This window comes from Pseudorca crassidens, chromosome 8 (assembly GCF_039906515.1).
Source record: "Pseudorca crassidens isolate mPseCra1 chromosome 8, mPseCra1.hap1, whole genome shotgun sequence".
Classification (NCBI taxonomy): domain Eukaryota; kingdom Metazoa; phylum Chordata; class Mammalia; order Artiodactyla; family Delphinidae; genus Pseudorca; species Pseudorca crassidens.
Window position 1 is genome coordinate 4696151 of NC_090303.1, and position 18471 is coordinate 4714621.

The 18471-nt window shown below is 44.1% G+C and overlaps 1 protein-coding gene across 12 annotated transcripts in view; it reads right to left on the minus strand.

Moving 5' to 3' along the window:
- Window positions 1-18471, minus strand: part of COBL (cordon-bleu WH2 repeat protein) — a 263034-nt gene that overhangs the window by 133223 nt on the left and 111340 nt on the right. For 9 of the 12 annotated variants that reach the window (XM_067745677.1, XM_067745672.1, XM_067745675.1 and 6 more), the window contains one exon: window positions 16907-16981. The exons of the other annotated variants lie outside the window; for them this stretch is intronic. In XM_067745677.1, the coding sequence (XP_067601778.1) occupies window positions 16907-16981 (75 nt within the window). The remainder of the gene's footprint in view (window positions 1-16906; window positions 16982-18471) is intronic. 12 annotated transcript variants of the gene reach the window in all.

Sequence of the window (18471 nt, forward strand, 5' to 3'; positions counted from 1 at the left end):
CTTTTGTCACCTATGTTTTTGGTGTCAAATCCAAAAAGTCATCATCAAGACTGATGTCAAGGAGCTTACCACCTATTTTTCTTCTAGGCGTTTCATGGTTTCAGGTCTTACATTCAAGTCTTTAATCCTATATAGAAATACAACAGATTTCTGTATGTTGACTTTGTATCCTGCAAATTTACTAAATTCATTTATTCTCACAGTTCTTTGGTGGAGTCTCTACAGTTTTTTATATATTGTATCATGTCATCTGCAAATAGTGACAGTTTTACTTCTTCCTTTCTTATTTGGATGCCTTTCATTTCTTTTTCTTGCTAAACTGCTCTGATGAGGACTTCTAATAATATGTTAAATAAGAGTAGTGAGGGGGACATCCTTGTCTTATTCCTGATCTTAGAAGAAAAGCTTTCAGTTCTACCCTTGAGTTTGATGTTTGCTGTGGGCTTGTCATATATGGCCTTTTTTATATTGAGGTATGTTTCCTCTACACCCACTTTGTTGAGAGTTTTTTTAATCATAAATGGATGTTGAATTTTGCCAACTGCCTTCTCTGCATCTATTATGATGATCATATGATTTTTATCCTTCATTTTGTTAATCTGCTGTATCTGCTGATTGATTTGCTGACGTTGAACCCTCCTTGCATCCCTGGAATAAATCCTACTTGATCATGGTACACGATCCTTTTAATGTATCGTTGCTAATATTTTGTCAAAGATTTTTGCATCCATGTTCATCACGGATATTGGCCTGTAATTTTCTTTTCTCGTTGGTGTCTTTATCTGAATCAGGGTAATGCTGGTCTTGTAAACTGAGTTTGGAAGTGTCCCCTCCTCTTTTATTTTTTGGAACAATTTGAGAAGGATTGGTGTAATTCTTCTTTGAATGTCTGACAGAATTCCCCAGTGAAGCCGATTGGTCCTGGACTTTTGTGTGTTGGACTCCCTACCGTTTTAAACAGTAGTCTTAAGTAGAAAATCTGAGAAGGTGACTGTTTGGATCTAACAATGTAGAACAAGTAGAGACCAATGTGTTATGCCCCGCACTGCAACAGACCCTTCCCCTTAATGGGAGTGGCCACAGCTAGACTTTCAGACCTCCTAACCCTTGACCCCGGGTCATAATCTGCTTCCACATCAGCTCAGAAATGGCTCTGTAGCTTTATTCTACTCTGGAACAAGGCAATAGACTCAACCTCCCTCAGCTCACCTGACTCATGGGTCCTGCTGACTCTGCATCATCCAGAGGATGATTTCCAAGAGTTATCTGACAGCAAATCGATAGGCACATGGTCCGCACCTTCTCATCTGTAACCACAGAGCCCTAACTTCTGGTCTCAGTTTCTCAAGACTAAAGTAAATCCCCCCAATACTATGTCTACCTCACTCCTCAGACGTCAGCCTGGGTAGAGCACGACATCCTCAAGACGGCGGGGGATGCCGGTCACGGCACAGCACCTGAGAGCACAGCAAAGTTCTCCTCACCTCTGGGGACCTGCAGGGGCTACTGCTGCTCCCTGGGTAGCATCACGGGGGCCAAGATAGGAAGGGGCTTTGAGAGCGTCAGATGACAGGTACCATACAGCTGACGTCATTCACAGTGCCCGTGGGGCAGGCGCTACTCCACAGGAGGAAGCAAAACCTCAGCACGACGTTGTTTAACCGAACAATCCAGACTGTTGTGACTCATCAGCAACATTAAAGTGAAGTTCCTCTCTCACCTCTGCCTTAGGGACTCACATGGGCCGTGGAGCACCCACCCCCCTCTCCGACACAGTGTGTCATAGAACAGGCTGGGCCGGGGGTAGCGCTGGTGTCTGGCAGGTGGTTGGAAAGGTGGCCATGGGCATGCCCGCCAGGTTCTCCCAATCCCTGACCGACACGTGCAGGTCAAGGAGAGGAGGGGGCAGCAACAATTCTCCAAAACTGTCAAAAGAAGTGTGGAACATCATCTCTTACTCTGAAATTCTTTCTACTCTCCTCTTTCCAGGGAGGGAATCATTCAAAATCTTTCCATAAAATTTATAGTGCTGGGCAACTTGGGATATAAACTTCAGCATTGGGCTTCCCTGGTGGCACAGTGGTTGAGAATCTGCCTGCTAATGCAGGGGACACAGGTTTGAGCCCTGGTCTGGGAGGATCCCACATGCCGCGGAGCAGCTGGGCCCGTGAGCCACAACTACTGAGCCTGCGCGTCTGGAGCCTGTGCTCCGCAACAAGAGAGGCCGCGACAGTGAGAGGCCCGAGCACCACGATGAAGAGTGGCCCCCGCTCGCCACAACTAGAGAAAGCCCTCGCACAGAAATGAATACCCAACACAGCCAAAAATAAATAAATAAACACATGTGGGGTTTAAAAACAAAGTTCTTGTATTGGCCAACTTATTGAAAGTTATTTACAAGGGGGGAAAACAAAAACTTAAGCATTAATAACTTGCTTTTTTCTGTGTGTAACTTGACTCTGCTTATACTAAATGTTTGTCTCTAGTAACAAAATGAACCAGAAATCAGTTTTCTTTGGCTGTACTCTGAACATGTCATGCACACACTCAGCGGGCACATGTGAGGTCCTTCCTCTTGGTTCCAGGCACCGCCCTAGTTGCTAGGGATAGAGTCATGAAAATATAATAATAATAATGATAAATGGCTCTTGCCCTCATAGAGCTTAAAGACAGCTCTCCTTGGTAATGAAAAGACTGCACGGTTCATAGGTACTCTCAGCTTCATTTGTACAGATTTCAACCTCTTTCCCCATAAATTAATACTCAGAGCCAGATACCTAAGACGTAGTGTGTGTTGAACAGACTGGCAACTAAGACCAGTAAACGCCTGACTTAGGGAGCATGAATGGAGGAACATTACATCTGCTTGGTACTATTCAAGTTTTACTCCATGAGTTGTTTAGAATCTGTTCTAGGTTCCATTATGGTGACTTACATGGAGGAGGGCCTGTGTCACCTGTAATGAAGATGCTAGCATCCACTCTGCCAACCTCTACTCAATCACATGGGATTCACCTCACACTAAGACAGAGATGGCAAGGAGATTCAGATGCAGGTGAAAATGACATTTTTTTTCTTTAAATCATGGTATTTTCAAAGAAACAACCTTCATAACCATCTGCATTTATGATTTGCTTGTATCTTTGTTATAAAAAGCTAGAAAATCATCCAGACAATATATGACAGAAATCCACCATGCTAAAGGAAACAAATATCAAAGACAAACCACTTAGGAAATATCACTAAATATGTATTTTTATACTTTAACCAAATACTCTGATCAAATATCTATCAATATCTATGTCATATATTTTATGTGAGCCAGGGAGGCAAAACATTCCTCTCTCACCTTTTTATTTTTCTTATTTTTTCTCCCTTTTTTATCTCCCATATCCAATCAGTAGGTACTGTCCAAGTTTATCAAATTAACTCAGTCTGAAGCTCGGTGCCGACATTCCTGAACGGTGCCTCCTGAAAGCTGATCTCAGCGTCTCCTCCAAAAGGAGATGCCAAGCTCACTAGGGTCACCCAGCAGGAAACGTCACGAGCAAGCCTGAGGCTTCATTGGAGGCTGTCCTTCAAGAGTTACGCTTACAATGTAATTATAGACGCACAACGTGTCATCTGGGCAGCAAACGTTCTTCACCAGGTAAATATGGGCATCATTCCGACCGCAAGATGAGAAGAAAGCTCTGGTCCTTCTCACCCCAGACTGAGGGTCAGACACTGAGAAGCAGGAAGTCATATATTCAGTGTGTTTCCAATCTAGAGCCATTGCAAACTGCCCTTGACGCGCGCACACCTGCACACGCACACGCCCGGCAGCACCTGGCCCCTCCCCTCTGCGGGCAGCACAACCTCCCCACGTCCCCTGTGGACCAGCTCACGGACTTGGTCCCAGCGCAGACCCTACTTGTCCCTCCGCTCTGTGTGCTTCTCTCTAAGCCCGACTCCACCTCTCCACCCAGGAGCCAGGGCCCCGCGATGCCCTTGCGCTTGGAGTCTGAGTAGCGCGGGGTGGGGGGCACTCCTGTGTGTGTCTCTCCTGAATGCAGGGCGTAGCCTGGCTCCTTGCTGTAGCCCAAGTGTCCGGTGGCCCCCTGGGCTCCCACCGCAGAGCCTTGGTGAAATCTGCCCAGAGAGGGGCTCGGGCAGGGGCAGAGGGGCGAGGGATTACTGTGTGAGGCACTCTGCATCTTCTTCCTTTGCTTCCCCCCCCCCGTCCCTCCCGTCTGTCCTTCCTTGTCTGTTTTTTTCTCAACATTAACCTTTCTTATTCTATGAGTGAAGATTCAGACTTTGGGAAGGTGTGGTACATATAGAGAATGGAATACTACTCATCCATAAACAGAATGAAATCATGCCATTTTCAGCAACATGGATGGACCTAGAAATTATCACACTAAGTGAAGTAAGTCAGACAGAGAAAGACAAATACCATATGATATCACTTATATGTGGAATCCTAAATATGACACAAATAAACTTATTTACAGAAGAGAAACAGACTCACAGACACAGAGATCAGACTTTTGGTGCCAAAGGGGGAGTGATGGAGAGAGAGGGAAGGATTGGGAGTTTGGGGTTAGTTAGTAGATGCAAACTAGCATATACAGGATGGATAAACAACAGGGTCCTACTGTAGAGCACGGGGAACTATATTCAACGTCCTGTGATAAACCACAATGGAAAAGAATATGAAAAAGAATAGATAATATGTGTAACTGAGTCACTTTGCTGTACAGCAGAAATTAAAGAAAACATTGAGAATCAACTATACTTCAATACAATTTTTTAAAAAAATTCAGACCTGGGAAAATAAATCATTACATACATCGCTAAAACAGACAGACATATACTGTGCACTGTTTATGAACATATAACCATTTACTGTATTTTTAAAATATAAAAGCTTCAAAAGGGCTGTTATCCCTGGGGAAGGAAAAGGGAAAGGGGTCTGCTATGGTTCTAGAGGCAGTTGTGTCTCCATTTGTCGTATTTCTTAGAAATTCTCAAAAAGACATGAGACAAATTGGGCTAAACGTGAACATCTGTTAATCGTGGGTGGTTGACTCATGACTATTTATTTTATTTTTCAACTTTTATAAATTGGAACTATACCAACATTTTGCAAAGGGGAGAGGCCCTGACAGCGGGTTCTGTGTCTAAGGGGGGAGCCTTGACCTGTGCAGCAGAGGGAAGTTAGGGCCTCCCCACTACCACTAGGAGTGCAGACCTGTAATCAGCTCCGCAGGAAGTAAAGGAAGGAATCGAGGTCAACTGGGGCACATTTCAGATGGAGACATCAAGAAAATACGACAAGATGGGAAGAGGCAGCAAAGGCCACAGTGAAGGGAGAAGAAATCCAGCCCAAACCACACCAGGAGAGAAGGCGGCCAGGGGTGGGGCCTTCAGGAGGACCCCAGGCTCCAGGGTGGGCAAACCAGGCCGGAGGGCATCCGATAGAGGTCACCTTGGGGCAGGGCCTCAAACACACATGCAGTCATTGGAGGATGCTCGGCGAACAGATGGAGAGAGGCAAGCGGCCTGCTGTGTTTGGAACAGAGGGGGCGTGGCAGGTGGCAGCCCCAGCTGCACTGCCACCGCCTGTAAGAACTGGGAGAAGCTGGAAAAGAAGAGCATGGAGCTCAGGGGCCAAGAGATGCCCAGGAAGAAAACGAAGCACAGTGCTGGGGCGGATGCAATGAAGCAGGTGGGCAAGGATCTGAGAGAAGTTGAATGCACACACCCGGAGAGGCTCCAGGCTCACCACTTGTCAGTCTGGCCTGAGATTCCAGAATACCCTGTCTGGAATCCCGGGGGATGCTCCCCGGATGAGAGGAGGCGGGGAGAGTGTCTGGGGTGGCAGGCTGTGGAGGACGGTCTCAGGCTGAGTGAGGCGAGGCCACCACCGCAGTGGTCATCAGGCGTCTGGCCAGGATCCCCCTTCACAAAGCCTCGCTCTGCCTGCTAAGTGCACAAGGCTGCACCCAAAGCAGTGAGGCCAGAAAGGAGGCCGTGGACGAGGCTGGGAGAGAGGCCACGGGGAGGCCAACAGGAGAAGTGACCACGGGGAAGAAGGAGGCAGTGGGATTCGGGATGTATTCTGAAGGTAGCAGGTGGGCTTTGAGCTGGATAGCAGATGGAGCGTGGAGAACGGAGGAAGCAAAAGGGGCCTCCAAGGTTTGGGGCTAAGCCACTGGGATGACAAGCTGCCTTTCCCCAAGTGGAGAGGGCACGGAGGGACCGGGGGTCTGCTTCTCTCTGCTACCTAGTCTGAGAAGCAACTTGAATGCCATTCACTCAACCAAGCCATGTGCAGGCAACTGCAATTCTACGGATCTCTGCTTGTCCATCCAAGCGCAGGAGGTCACAGAAGAAATACAGACATTAGGAAAAAACAGATACTCATGCTTTAAGGGAAATAAGGAAAATCAGTATTTTGAAAGGGACGTTTTTTACCGCTCATTCCCTACAAACATTGAATCCTCAGCTAAGAGGTTAAATGTCTACATTTCTTCTTTTCACTTTGAGAACGAAGTATTGGCATGAGGCCCTTCAATCAACCTTTTAGGCTCTAGTTAGAATATATTATTCCCATTCTAAGAATCCAGTGTTTTGGATAAAAATTCCTTGAGGCTTTAAAAACAAAACCTTCCTCTGACAGTTTCCAGATTTGCGCTGGAGAGCACGTGACATGAAAACTTTAAAAACTACTGCGAATGGGCAAACAGGTACGCAAAGAAGTTTAGGATCGTTTTTCTAAATTACACTTTTGGGTCTGCGCCCTTTCCACTCTTCGATAGAAGTTTCATATCCAAGACACTGGATCTGAAATGAAAACCTGAGTGGCTATAAGTACTGTTATTTGTTGCTGGTGGTACCACCCTCTGGGGAAGCAACGTGGAAACATATGTTGTCTTGAAAGCCATAAAACTGTCTCACCCTCTGATTCCCTAATACCTTTGCAAGTCTCTATTATAAGGAAAAGTCCCCAGATGAATATGGGCTCTGGGGACGAGGACGGTCCTCTCATTATTTATAGTTCCAGAGGAAAAAAAGCAACAAGTAACAGGGCAGAGTGATGCAGCTTAGCGAGTGCCAGGAGCCCTGGGAGTGATGATGACAAACCCATTGCACACACGGGGGAGGGGAGGCTGTAAAGGTCACAGAGTTGTACGTGCTAAAGGCAGAATCCAGATTCAAGCAAACAGAAACAAAAGCCACACTTTCCCCTCTTCCTGGATGATCATATACAACCTTTAAAAAGTTAAAAGACCATTGTTGTACCAGAGCGAATTGTAAATGACATGATGCTAAAGGAAAAAAGCACAGCACTGTGTACATCACAGTTGGCCTTAGGCACCAGAAAGGCTCAAGAGAACATACAAAGTGACGAGAAATGGTGTTGGGCTGTTGGCATTCCACGTGACTCCCTCACTCCCCATTTAAAACTTTCCATATGGTACTTATTTTATAATCTTGAATATAAACCGTTTTTGAAAGGTATACACTAGACTTTTAAAATATCTCTTCAAAATGGATGTATAACAAAAATTAGTTCTATATCCCAAACGTGGCTCATCCCTCGATTTTGTGAATGCTCAAAAAACAGCAAATTTTAGCTTTGTCAGGCCAGGGGTTTCAGCAGGACTCGCTGTGTCTGGACAAACACTGCCCCCTTGTGGCGGATCTGACGACACGCATTTGGAGGGGCCAGCTCTTTATCGTCCACTTGGGACGGGATTCTTAACAGGCCCGTGCGAGCTGGGGAGAAATACAGGATCTCTGATGAGCATGGGGCTCAGGGCACTAAATTATGGAGCTTGCTTTACAACTTACTTTTTAATAACTTTTTCGGAAAGTGTCATGTTACTGATGGGCATCCCTCTCAACTTCTTGGGCTCCTAAGGGCAGGACTTCAATACAGCAGCCGTCGCCATCCTGGCCAGATGACTCTGCGGGGACATTTCAACCTGGACCCCAAAAGCTTATTCAGGCTTTGGGTCGAGAATCACTTCAGAACGTGGTGAGCAACTCCTAGGATGATGGAAACCTTCCATAACTGCCTGAACAGGGGAAACATGGCCCCAGATGATTTTTTTAAATTGAGGCAATACTTTTTAAAAATCATTCACCAAAAGATTTTAGAACAATGGTAATAAGCAACACAATGGTATCTGGTATGGCTCACGTTGATACATTTTTAGATTGGTCAAATTTATAGCATGTAAATGAAGGCCAGGGGCCTATAAAAGGTCAGTCACTACAGTTCGTTTTACAATTTGCCCCAAATCCCAGAGTTAATAACAGAAGCAGATTAAGAACTCGGGTCCTCCTCTTCCTCCACCAGAGCATTACTGACCACCTTACCAGATGCTACCGTATTCTGCGCGTGTGGCATTTCTGTGCGCTGGATTACAAAGGAGCTCAGGTGTCTTTGCATCTGGTGCAGAGTTCATACTGCTGTCTATGTGACTTAGGAAAAGAGCAGAGGATGGAGACTGAGGCCTGAGGACCATTCCCACCTCGCCGCTAATCACATCCTGTGGACCCTGACCACGTTCCCTCCATGTGTCTCAGGGTCCAGATCTGTAGGATGTCACGCATGCTCAGAGAAGGGACAGTTTCCCGGAAAATGCCAAATTCCAGGAAAACTGCTTGAAATTATTCGTGAGGTGTTTATATTCACTCTGATTCAAGGGTCCTTTGATTAAGAAAATGAAAATGTATCTTGGAATAGAGTAAACGTTAGTTTACATAAAATTAATCTTTCCAGGAAAGATCTGACTACTATCTGACTACCTACATACCTTAGGATAATTTTTTTTTTAAATGCGGATCTATTCTCTTCCGACTCTTCAGGTTACAAATATAAGAAACTAGTTGCATTTTCTCAAGGAAAAATAACAATACTATCTGGAAAGTTTCTAATGAAGCTCTGATCCAGTTTACTCACCATTTCAGAATGCTTCCTAAAGTTATTAGCCGAGCTCTATAATTGCTAATCCTTACAACGGTGCTGCAGGGTGGATGGCGTGATGCCCGTCATACAGATGAAGAAAGGGGAGACAGAGAGGCCCCCTCTGCTGCCTGGGAATAAAAGCTCAGCTCTACAGCCCAAGGGCAGATGCCTGCACTCAGCTAGGAGTCAAGGGCTTGGGGAAATTTATAAAAACAGGAGCAGCGCTCTTAAGAAATGTTACATCACCAACTTGCTTGATAAAAGAAAGCATAATCTCAAACATAGATCAGACATCACAGACATGAAGAAATATAAACATGAACATAAAACACTGGGAAACATGAGCAGACATCAACGGATTTGAGCAGCCACTTGGCCTCCGGAAGCTGGGAATTTCTGCGTCTGTGTAAGGAAGGCTGCACCAGCGATGTGGGGAGGATGAAATGAGATAATTGAACTAAGCACGGGCCTGGCACAGGCAGGCAGGTAGTGGCAGCTGTGGGCATCATCCTCTTTGGCCAGCATTATTTTATTAAGTGCTATCCTGCCCTAGGCCTTCAAACCCAGTAAACTTTTATTTCCAGGTGAATGGTTAATCTACCACACTGCAGATTCCTTGATTGACTTTGATTTCTAGTAAAAGTCACACGTGCTTTTAAAAAATGAAAAAAAACAAACAAACCTCCTAGAAACCACTCCATATCTGTATTCAATGATTTTCCTGCTTCCCTTAAACTGCTCTATGTAATCAGTTCACTTAGCTCTACAACAAACCTGATGACATAATGATGTGGAGTCTTCATGTCTAAGAATATGGCCCGTCTTTCCATTTGCACAACTCTACTTTTCTGTGTATTTGTAGAATTTTATGATTTTCCTCATAAATGCTTTGGATATTTCCTATGGACTTTTGGCCTAGGTTTACCTATCTATCTATCTATCTATCTATCTATGTCATGAATGTGTTCTTAGGCTGCATTTGTAAGAAAAAAATCTCACACAAATTAGCAATGCCCACTGCGAAACTTACGCTACCATCCACTGCTGTAGAAAAAGTAATAACTCCTGGCATGTTGTAATAACCAAAGAGGCATGAGGGGTCAAGCCCTTCAGGGTAGTTGAACAGATCCTCTACTCAGACACAAAGTTTGCTGGCAGAGTGTGTGAAATATTAGAAGACATTTTCCAACAATCTGTGGCCAAAATTGAGGCTGACGAAAGATAAGCCTTGTAGACTAATTGAGTCCACGGACATTTTAAACCATTCTCAGTGGATTTAAGTCTGTTTTATAGCAAAGAAGCAGCATTGCTGATGTGGTTATGGTAAGGAAAGACTTGCTGAAGATTATACAGCTGAAGAAGAGACCTTCTCATTATGTAATTGTACTCAGGTTAATTTGGGGTCAGATGAGAATACTGGTCACATGCGTTTCTATGGACGAGCTGCGGTCACCCCAGGCTCCAGCCCGGCCTGAGTTCCCACCACGAGTTAAATCCTTCTTATTAGAAACCAGCAAGATTTGGTTGTCAGGAAAGTTGAGAGCTGATTTTCAAAGAGCATTAAAATATGGGAATCAAAAGGGAAAACAGCATCAAGTCCAGGGCATTAAACTCCTGTGTTTTTAAAGTGATGGATGAGAAACTGAGAATCCACACTTGCTACCTTTAGATTCAGAACTGAGGTTGATAATTGTCAGGAGGATACATACTAACACACTTACTCAAATTAAAAATACGACTTGACTTTTTTTTTTAACCAAAAGTAAATGTGATTTGGCTTTTTTTTTTTTTTTATTTTTTAACATCTTTATTGGAGTATAATTGCTTTACAATGGTGTGTTAGTTTCTGCTTTATAACAAAGTGAATCAGTTATACATATACATATGTTCCCATATCTCTTCCCTCTTGCGTCTCCCTCCCTCCAACCCTCCCTATCCCACCCCTCTAGTTAGTCAAACCAACGAGCTGATCTCCCTGTGCTATGCGGCTGCTTCCCACTAGCTATCTATTTTACGTTTGGTAGTGTATATATGTCCATGCCACTCTCTCATTTCGTCCCAGCTTACCCTTCCCCCTCCCCATATCCTCAAGTCCATTCTTTAGTAGGTCTGTGTCTTTATTACTGTCTTGCTCCTAGGTTCTTCATGACCTTTTTTTTTTTTCCCCCCCTTAGAGTCCACATATATGTGTTAGCATACAGTATTTCTTTTTCTCTTTCTGATTTACTTCACTCTGTATGACACACTCTAGGTCCATCGACCTCACTACAAATAACTCAATTTTGTTTCTTTTATGGCTAATATTCCATTGTATATATGTGCCACATCTTCTTTACCCATTCATCTGTTGATGGACACTTAGGTTTTTTCCATCTCCGGCCTATTGTAAATAGAGCTGCAATGAACATTTTGGTACATGACTCTTTCTGAATTATGGTTTTCTTAGGGTATATGCCCAGTAGTGGGATTGTTGGGTCCTATGGTAGTTCTATATTTAGTTTTTTAAGAAACCTCCATACTGTTCTCCATAGTGGCTGTATCAATTTACATTCCCACCAACAGTGCAAGAGGGTTCCCTTTTCTCCACACCCTCTCCAGCATTTTTTGTTTCTAGATATTTTGATGATGCCCATTCTGACCAGTGTGAGATGATATCTAATTGTAGTGGTGATTTGCATTTCTCTAATGATTAATGATGTTGCAGATTCTTTCATATATTTGTTGGCAATCTGTATATCTTCTTTGGAGAAATGTCTATTTAGGTCTATTTAGGTCTATTTATTGGATTGGGTTGTTTGTTTTTCTGACATTGAACTGCATGAGCTGCTTGTAAATTTTGTATCCATTCAGCCAATCTGTGTCTTTTGGTGGGAGCATTTAGTCCATTTACATTTAAGGTAATTATCGATATGTGTGTTCCCATTCCCATTTTCTTAATTGTTTTGGGTTTGTTATTGTAGGTCTTTTCCTTCTTTTGTGTTTCTTGCCTAGAGAAGTTCCTTTAGCAGTTGTTGTAGAGCTGGTTTGGTGGTGCTGAACTCTCTCAGCTTTTGCTTGTCTCTAAAGGTTTTAATTTCTCCATCAAATCTGAATGAGATCCTTGCTGGGTAGAGTAATCTTGGTTGCAGGTTTTTCTCCTTCAACACTTTCAATATGTCCTGCCACTCCCTTCTGGCTTGCAGAGTTTCTGCTGAAAGATCAGCTGTTAACCTTATGGGGATTCCCTTGTGTGTTATTTGTTGTTTTTCCCTTGCTGCTTTTAATATGTTTTCTTTGTATTTAATTTTTGACAGTTTGATTAATATGTGTCTTGGCGTATTTCTCCTTGGATTTATCCTGTATGGGACTCTCTGTGCTTCCTGGACTTGATTAACTATTTCCTTTCCCATATTAGGGAAGTTTTCAACTATAATCTCTTCAAATATTTTCTCAGTCCCTTTCTTTTTCTCTTCTTCTTCTGGAACCCCTATAATTCGAATGTTGGTACGTTTAATGTTGTCCCAGAGGTCTCTGAGACTGTCCTCAGTTCTTTTCATTCTTTTTTCTTTATTCTGCTCTGCAGTAGTTATTTCCACTATTTTATCTTCCAGGTCACTTATCCGTTCTTCTGCCTCAGTTATTCTGCTATTGATCCCATCTAGAGTACTTTTAATTTCATTTATTGTGTTGTTCATCGTTGCTTGTTTCATCTTTAGTTCTTCTAGGTCCTTGTTAACTGATTCTTGCATTTTGTCCATTCTATTGTCCATTCTATCTCCAAGATTTCGGATCAACCTTACTATCATTATTCTGAATTCTTTTTCAGGTAGACTGCCTATTTCCTCTTCATTTGTTAGGTCTGATGGGTTTTTATCTTGCTCCTTCATCTGCGGTGTGTTTTTCTGTCTTTTCATTTTGCTTATCTTACTGTGTTTGGGGTCTCCTTTTTTGCAGGCTGAAGGTTCGTAGTTCCTGTTGTTTTTTGTGTCTGTCCCCAGTGGCTAAGGTTGGTTCAGTGGGTTGTGTAGGCTTCCTGGTGGAGGGTACTAGTGCCTGTGTTCTGGTGGATGAGGCTAGATCTTGTCTTTCTGGTGTGCAGGTCCACGTCTGGTGGTGTGTTTTGGGGTGTCTGTAGACTTATTATGATTTTGGGCCGCCTCTCTGCTAATGGGTGGGGTTGTGTTCCTGTCTTGCTAGTTGTTTGGCATAGGATGTCCAGCACTGTAGCTTGCTGGTCGTTGAGTGAAGCTGGGTGCTGGTGTTGAGATGGAGATCTCTCGGAAATTTTTGCTGTTTGATATTATGTGCAGCTGGGAGGTCTCTTGTGGATCAGTGTCCTGAAGTTGGCTCTCCCACCTCAGAGGCACAGCACTGACTCCTGGCTGCAGCCCCAAGAGCCTTTCATCCACAGGGCTCCTTAATTTGGGATGATTGGTTGTCTATTCAGGTATTCCACAGATGCAGGGTATATCAAGTTGATTGTGGAGCTTTAATCCGCTGCTTCTGAGGCTGCTGGGAGAGATTTCCCTTTCTCTTCTTTGTTCTCACAGCTCCCAGGGGCTCAGCTTTGGATTTAGCCCCGCCTGTGCGTGTAGGTCGCCGGAGGTCGTCTGTTCTTTGCTCAGACAGGACGGGGTTAAAGGAGCCGCTGATTCGGAGGCTCTGGCTCACTCAGGCCCGGGGGTAGGGAGGGGCACGGAGTGTGGGGTGGGCCTGCGGCTGCAGAGGCCGGCCAGACGTTGCAGCCTGAGGCGCGCCTGTGCGTTCTCCCGGGGGAGTTGTCCCTGGATCCCGGGACCCCGGCAGTGGCGGGCTGCACAGGCTCCCCGGAAGGGCGCGTGGCCAGTGACCTGTGTTCGCACACAGGCCTCCCGGTGGCGGCAGCAGCGGCCCTAGCCGCTCTGGGCGGCCCTAGCCACGTCCGTCTCTGGGCTCCGCACCCCTAGCCGCGGCTCGCGCCCGTCCCTGGAGCTCTCTCAAGCAGCGTTCTTAATCCCCTCTCCTCGTGCACCAGGAAACAAAGAGGGACGTAAAAGTCTCTTGCCTCTTCGGCAGTTCCAGACTTCTCCCCGGACTCTCTCCCGGCCAGCCGCGGTGCACCAACGCCCCGCAGGCTGTGTTCACGCCGCCAACCTCAGTCCTCTCCCGGCGCTCCGACAAAAGCCGGAGCCTCAGCTCCCAGTCCCGCCCGCCCCGGCGGGCGAGCAGACAAGCCTCTCGGCTGGCAAGTTCCGGTCGGCCCGATCCTCTGCGCTGGAATCTGTCCGCTTTGCCCTCCGCACCCCTGTTGCTGTGCTCTCCTCCGCGGCTCCCAAGCTCCCCCACTCCGCCTCCCGAAGTCTCCACCCGCGAAGGGGCTTCCTAGTGTGTGGACACTTTTCCTCCTTCACAGCTCTCTCCCGCTGGTGCAGGACCCGTCCCTATCCTTTTGTCTCTGTTTAGTTTTTTCTTTTGCCCTACCCAGGTACGTGGGGGGTTTCTTGCCTTTTGGGAGGTCTGAGGTCTTCTGCCAGCGTTCAGTAGACGCTCTGTAGGAGTTGTTCCACGCGTAGATGTATTTCTGGTGTATCTGTGGGGAGGAACGTGATCTCCGCGTCTTACTCTTCCGCCATCTTCCCGGAAGTCCCGATTTGGCTTTTTGATTGGACAATAAGGGCCCATTTTGCTTATTAATTTATATGGCAGACATTCTCCATATATCGAATGGGCTAAATCTATAAACCTAAGATCCTGACAAAAATAGACTTAAAGTTTGGGATGAGATTTTTTTTTTTTTTTGGCAGTACGCGGGCCTCTCACTGTTGTGGCCTCTCCGATAGCGGAGCATAGGCTCCGGACGCGCAGGCTCAGCGGCCATGGCTCACGGGCCCAGCCGCTCCGTGGCATGTGGGATCTTCCCAGACCGGGGCACGAACCCATGTCCCCTGCATCGGCAGGCGGACTCTCAACCACTGCGCCACCAGGGAAGCCCTGGGATGAGATTTTTAACATTCACTAAAAAATACTATTTTGGCAAAAGTGAGTGAAAACTGACAATATGTCAATTTCCTCAGTGAAAACTGACAATATGTCATTTTCCTCAAAACTTACTGATGATATATTAGGTTTAGAAAGTGCCTGTGACATCCATCAGCACACACAGTCACACTTTTTTTTTTTGGGGTGGATGGATGCTAACTAAACTTAATTGTGGTAATCCTTTTGCAATATATACATACATCAAATCATTATGTTGTATGTCTAAAACTAATACAATGTTGTATGTTGATTATATCTCAATTTTTAAAAATGGTCAGCTTTGCTATCCCTTAGCTCACATAAACATGTTAGTAAAATCAGTAGCTGGCACACATGTAATTCTAACTTGAGACTTCTGAAAAATATAACATGAATGAAAAGAAGAGTTATGATGTCAAATTGCTCATTTTGATTTACTTTAAGTATCTAGAGACAATTTATACAATTTCAGAAACTATATCACACTTAATGATAATACTTCTTTATATGTATATTATACTTTATGAATAAAAAATTTTTTTCACAGCATATATTATTGGATTTCTACTGTATTTGTTCCTTTGGGAGAGATGTCTTCAAACATTATTTTTAAAAAAGACAAAGTGCCTCTGAGTAATGAGTGTAATTATTATCTGAGAAATCTTGATAAAGTGTTTTTCTTATACCTCCCAGAAGTCAATAACTTTCGTGTGATTGAGTAACAACCCCCCTGGCAAGTCAAATGGCTTCCAAATCTTGGCTATTGACCAATTAAACGAGAACCTAGTCAGGTACAGATAAAAGATCAATCAAAGTAATATTTGATAATAGATCACTATGTGATTGACCAGAAGGACTTCAAAGAATTGAAAGGCACTGTTATAGCAGTAATCTTTTTCATCCTCTTGTACTTATTTATGCAAAATATTTCCTCAGGGTTTAAACCAATAAAAACAGAAAGAGTCACACAATTAATGTTGAAGCTTTTCTGGTTTTATCCATAAATTATGTTCATTCATGGGTATATGGAATAAATTTAAAAATTACCTTTCATCTTATTAAAAGACATCTTTTCAAGAAAGATTTCCTTTTCACGCTTAACAATTATATATCAGCAGTTGTTAATATATTTATATTGTTTATATTTATTTGCAATTGTAATAAGAACTCAATCTAGAAGAGTATTTTCCTACCCAGTTTTATGATCACATGAAATTTAGAAACCTAATTTAGATAGACATTCTTGTTTTGTATCACATTTCATTTCAACTATTTAAAACAGACTTTTAAAAACAAAATATATACTGAATAGAATACAATTTTACATGGGACCAGTACGGAAATGTGAAGTCAAGAAAAAAGAAGAATAATGCAAAATGTTTTATTGTTATAGAAGAGTTTGTCTCTGTGATTTGTCTATGTATCTATTGATTTTTAAAGTGATCGTATCAAACGTTATTAGATACATTTAAAATGTCAATATTTATAAGATGCTATGAAATATTTTCCTTCAAGTATTTAAAATTATGAAGAAGCTTTTTGTATGCCAACTTTGAAATGCGAGGGCACAGAAAGTTTTAAAAAATTCTTTCAACGTAGGGCTGCAGAATTTAGGAAACAGGCTGTGTGGCTCCAAAACCATCAGCTGCTCCTGAGAATGCAGGGAAGTGGTTTCAGACGGTGTAACTCAGTTACGCTAATGAAGGGCCCTCCCGATCACGCTGGCGGGGGCTGGAGAACTGGAAACTAACACATTCGGAAAGTAACACATTCCTCATCTTCTGAATGCACCACGGGCAACTAAAAAAGAAGCCACATGACGCTTTGTGCAACTATCTAGTTTATAAAAACCCACAAAACAAAAAACAACTAAACTAATCTATAATTTCATTTCCCGGAAGGTGGTGCAAAGCTGCCAGAAGCCCCACGAGGTTAGCACGAAGCCCCTGCGGTGTTAGTACTCACGTTCAAGCCCCTTCCCAGTGCGGACTTGGAGGCATCCTCATCGCTGTCTGCCCCCGGCTGCCTGGGCTGCTCTGCCTGGAACAGAAGCAGGACCCCCATCATCTCCAGGTGACAGCAGCATCACACAGAACAGTTGTCCTCAGCAATTATTAAAGCAAACCACGCCAGCCTGGCCGTCCCTCAGGGCAGCAGCATCTGCATAAACAGCTGTAATCCACGGCCACGATTCTTAGGAACCTGAAAGCTGTTCTAAAATAGTCCCTAAGCAGTGCTCACAGATCTGACAACCACAGTTTTGAAATTCATGACTCATGGAGTGTGAGTTTCCACTTTGTCTTTTTTTCCCCAGAGCATCTCTTTTGCTTAGAAGAGATGCAATATGAAAACAGCAGTGGGTCTGAGCTGATCAATTAGCTCCGAAAACCAATTAATTCAGTAGGTTTTGAGGATTTCTACGTTTTAAATTCAGTTTACCACTGCATTGCTGATCGACTGGATACACATCAAAATAACTCACCAAGTACCTCACTCCCTATCCATAAAAGGTGAACAATAATGACATCTCACTTCATGGTTTAAAAGAAGGTTTCCCTTGATGGTGTGGTGACCTCCAGACAGAGAACCACCAGGTGCCCTGGAAAATACAGCTCTGGGCCACACCCTGCCCTCCCAAATGAGGATCTTTGGGGATGTGACCCAAGAATCCAGTTGTTACACTAGATCTTAAGGTGACTCTAAGGTATTTTCAGAACTACTTGGTTAGGAGAATAAATAATGTCAAAATGAAACAAAGTTATCACGTTGAAAGAACATTAAAATACCAAAGTTTTAAAACAAGGAAGGATACTTTCCTTCATTGACTTCAGCCAAAATGATATCTTTTTAAGCGTATTCTCTATTGAGATTTCACACACACATATGCATGTTTTTTCCTTTAAGTAGATAATAAAGACTCACTTTAACTTTAAATGTCTCCATTCTTAGTATTTTGCTCTCAGACATGTGTAGACTATCTGGCATCACAGGATTTTAGAAATCATTTAAAAAATGATTGACTCAGGACTTCCCTGGTGGCCTGCCAGGGAAGGAATCCACCTGCCAATGCAGGGGACATGGGTTTGAGCCCTGGTCTGGGATGATCCCACATGCCACGGAGCAACTAAGCCCACGAGCCACAACTACTGAGTCTGCGTGTCACAACTACTGACGCCCGCGCGCCTAGAGCCCGTGCTCCGCAACAAGAGAAGCCACCACAGTGAGAAGCCCACGCACCGCAACGAAGAGTAGCCCCCGCTCACCGCAACTGGAGAAAGCCTATGTTTGCTGTTGCACGCAGCAACAAAGACCCAACGCAGCCAAAAACAAATAAATAAATTTATAAAAATTTTAAAAATAAAAGAAATAATTCACTCCAAACCCTCCTGCTATTAATGAAGAAAACCTGAGACCCAGGCTTGCCAGGCAGTGTACAGTGTGTGGACGGTGAGAGCCACGGCTCCGGAAAGACAGGCGGGTCTGAATTCTGGCAACACTAGCCCTGGGATTTGCTCAGAATGTGCAGCCTG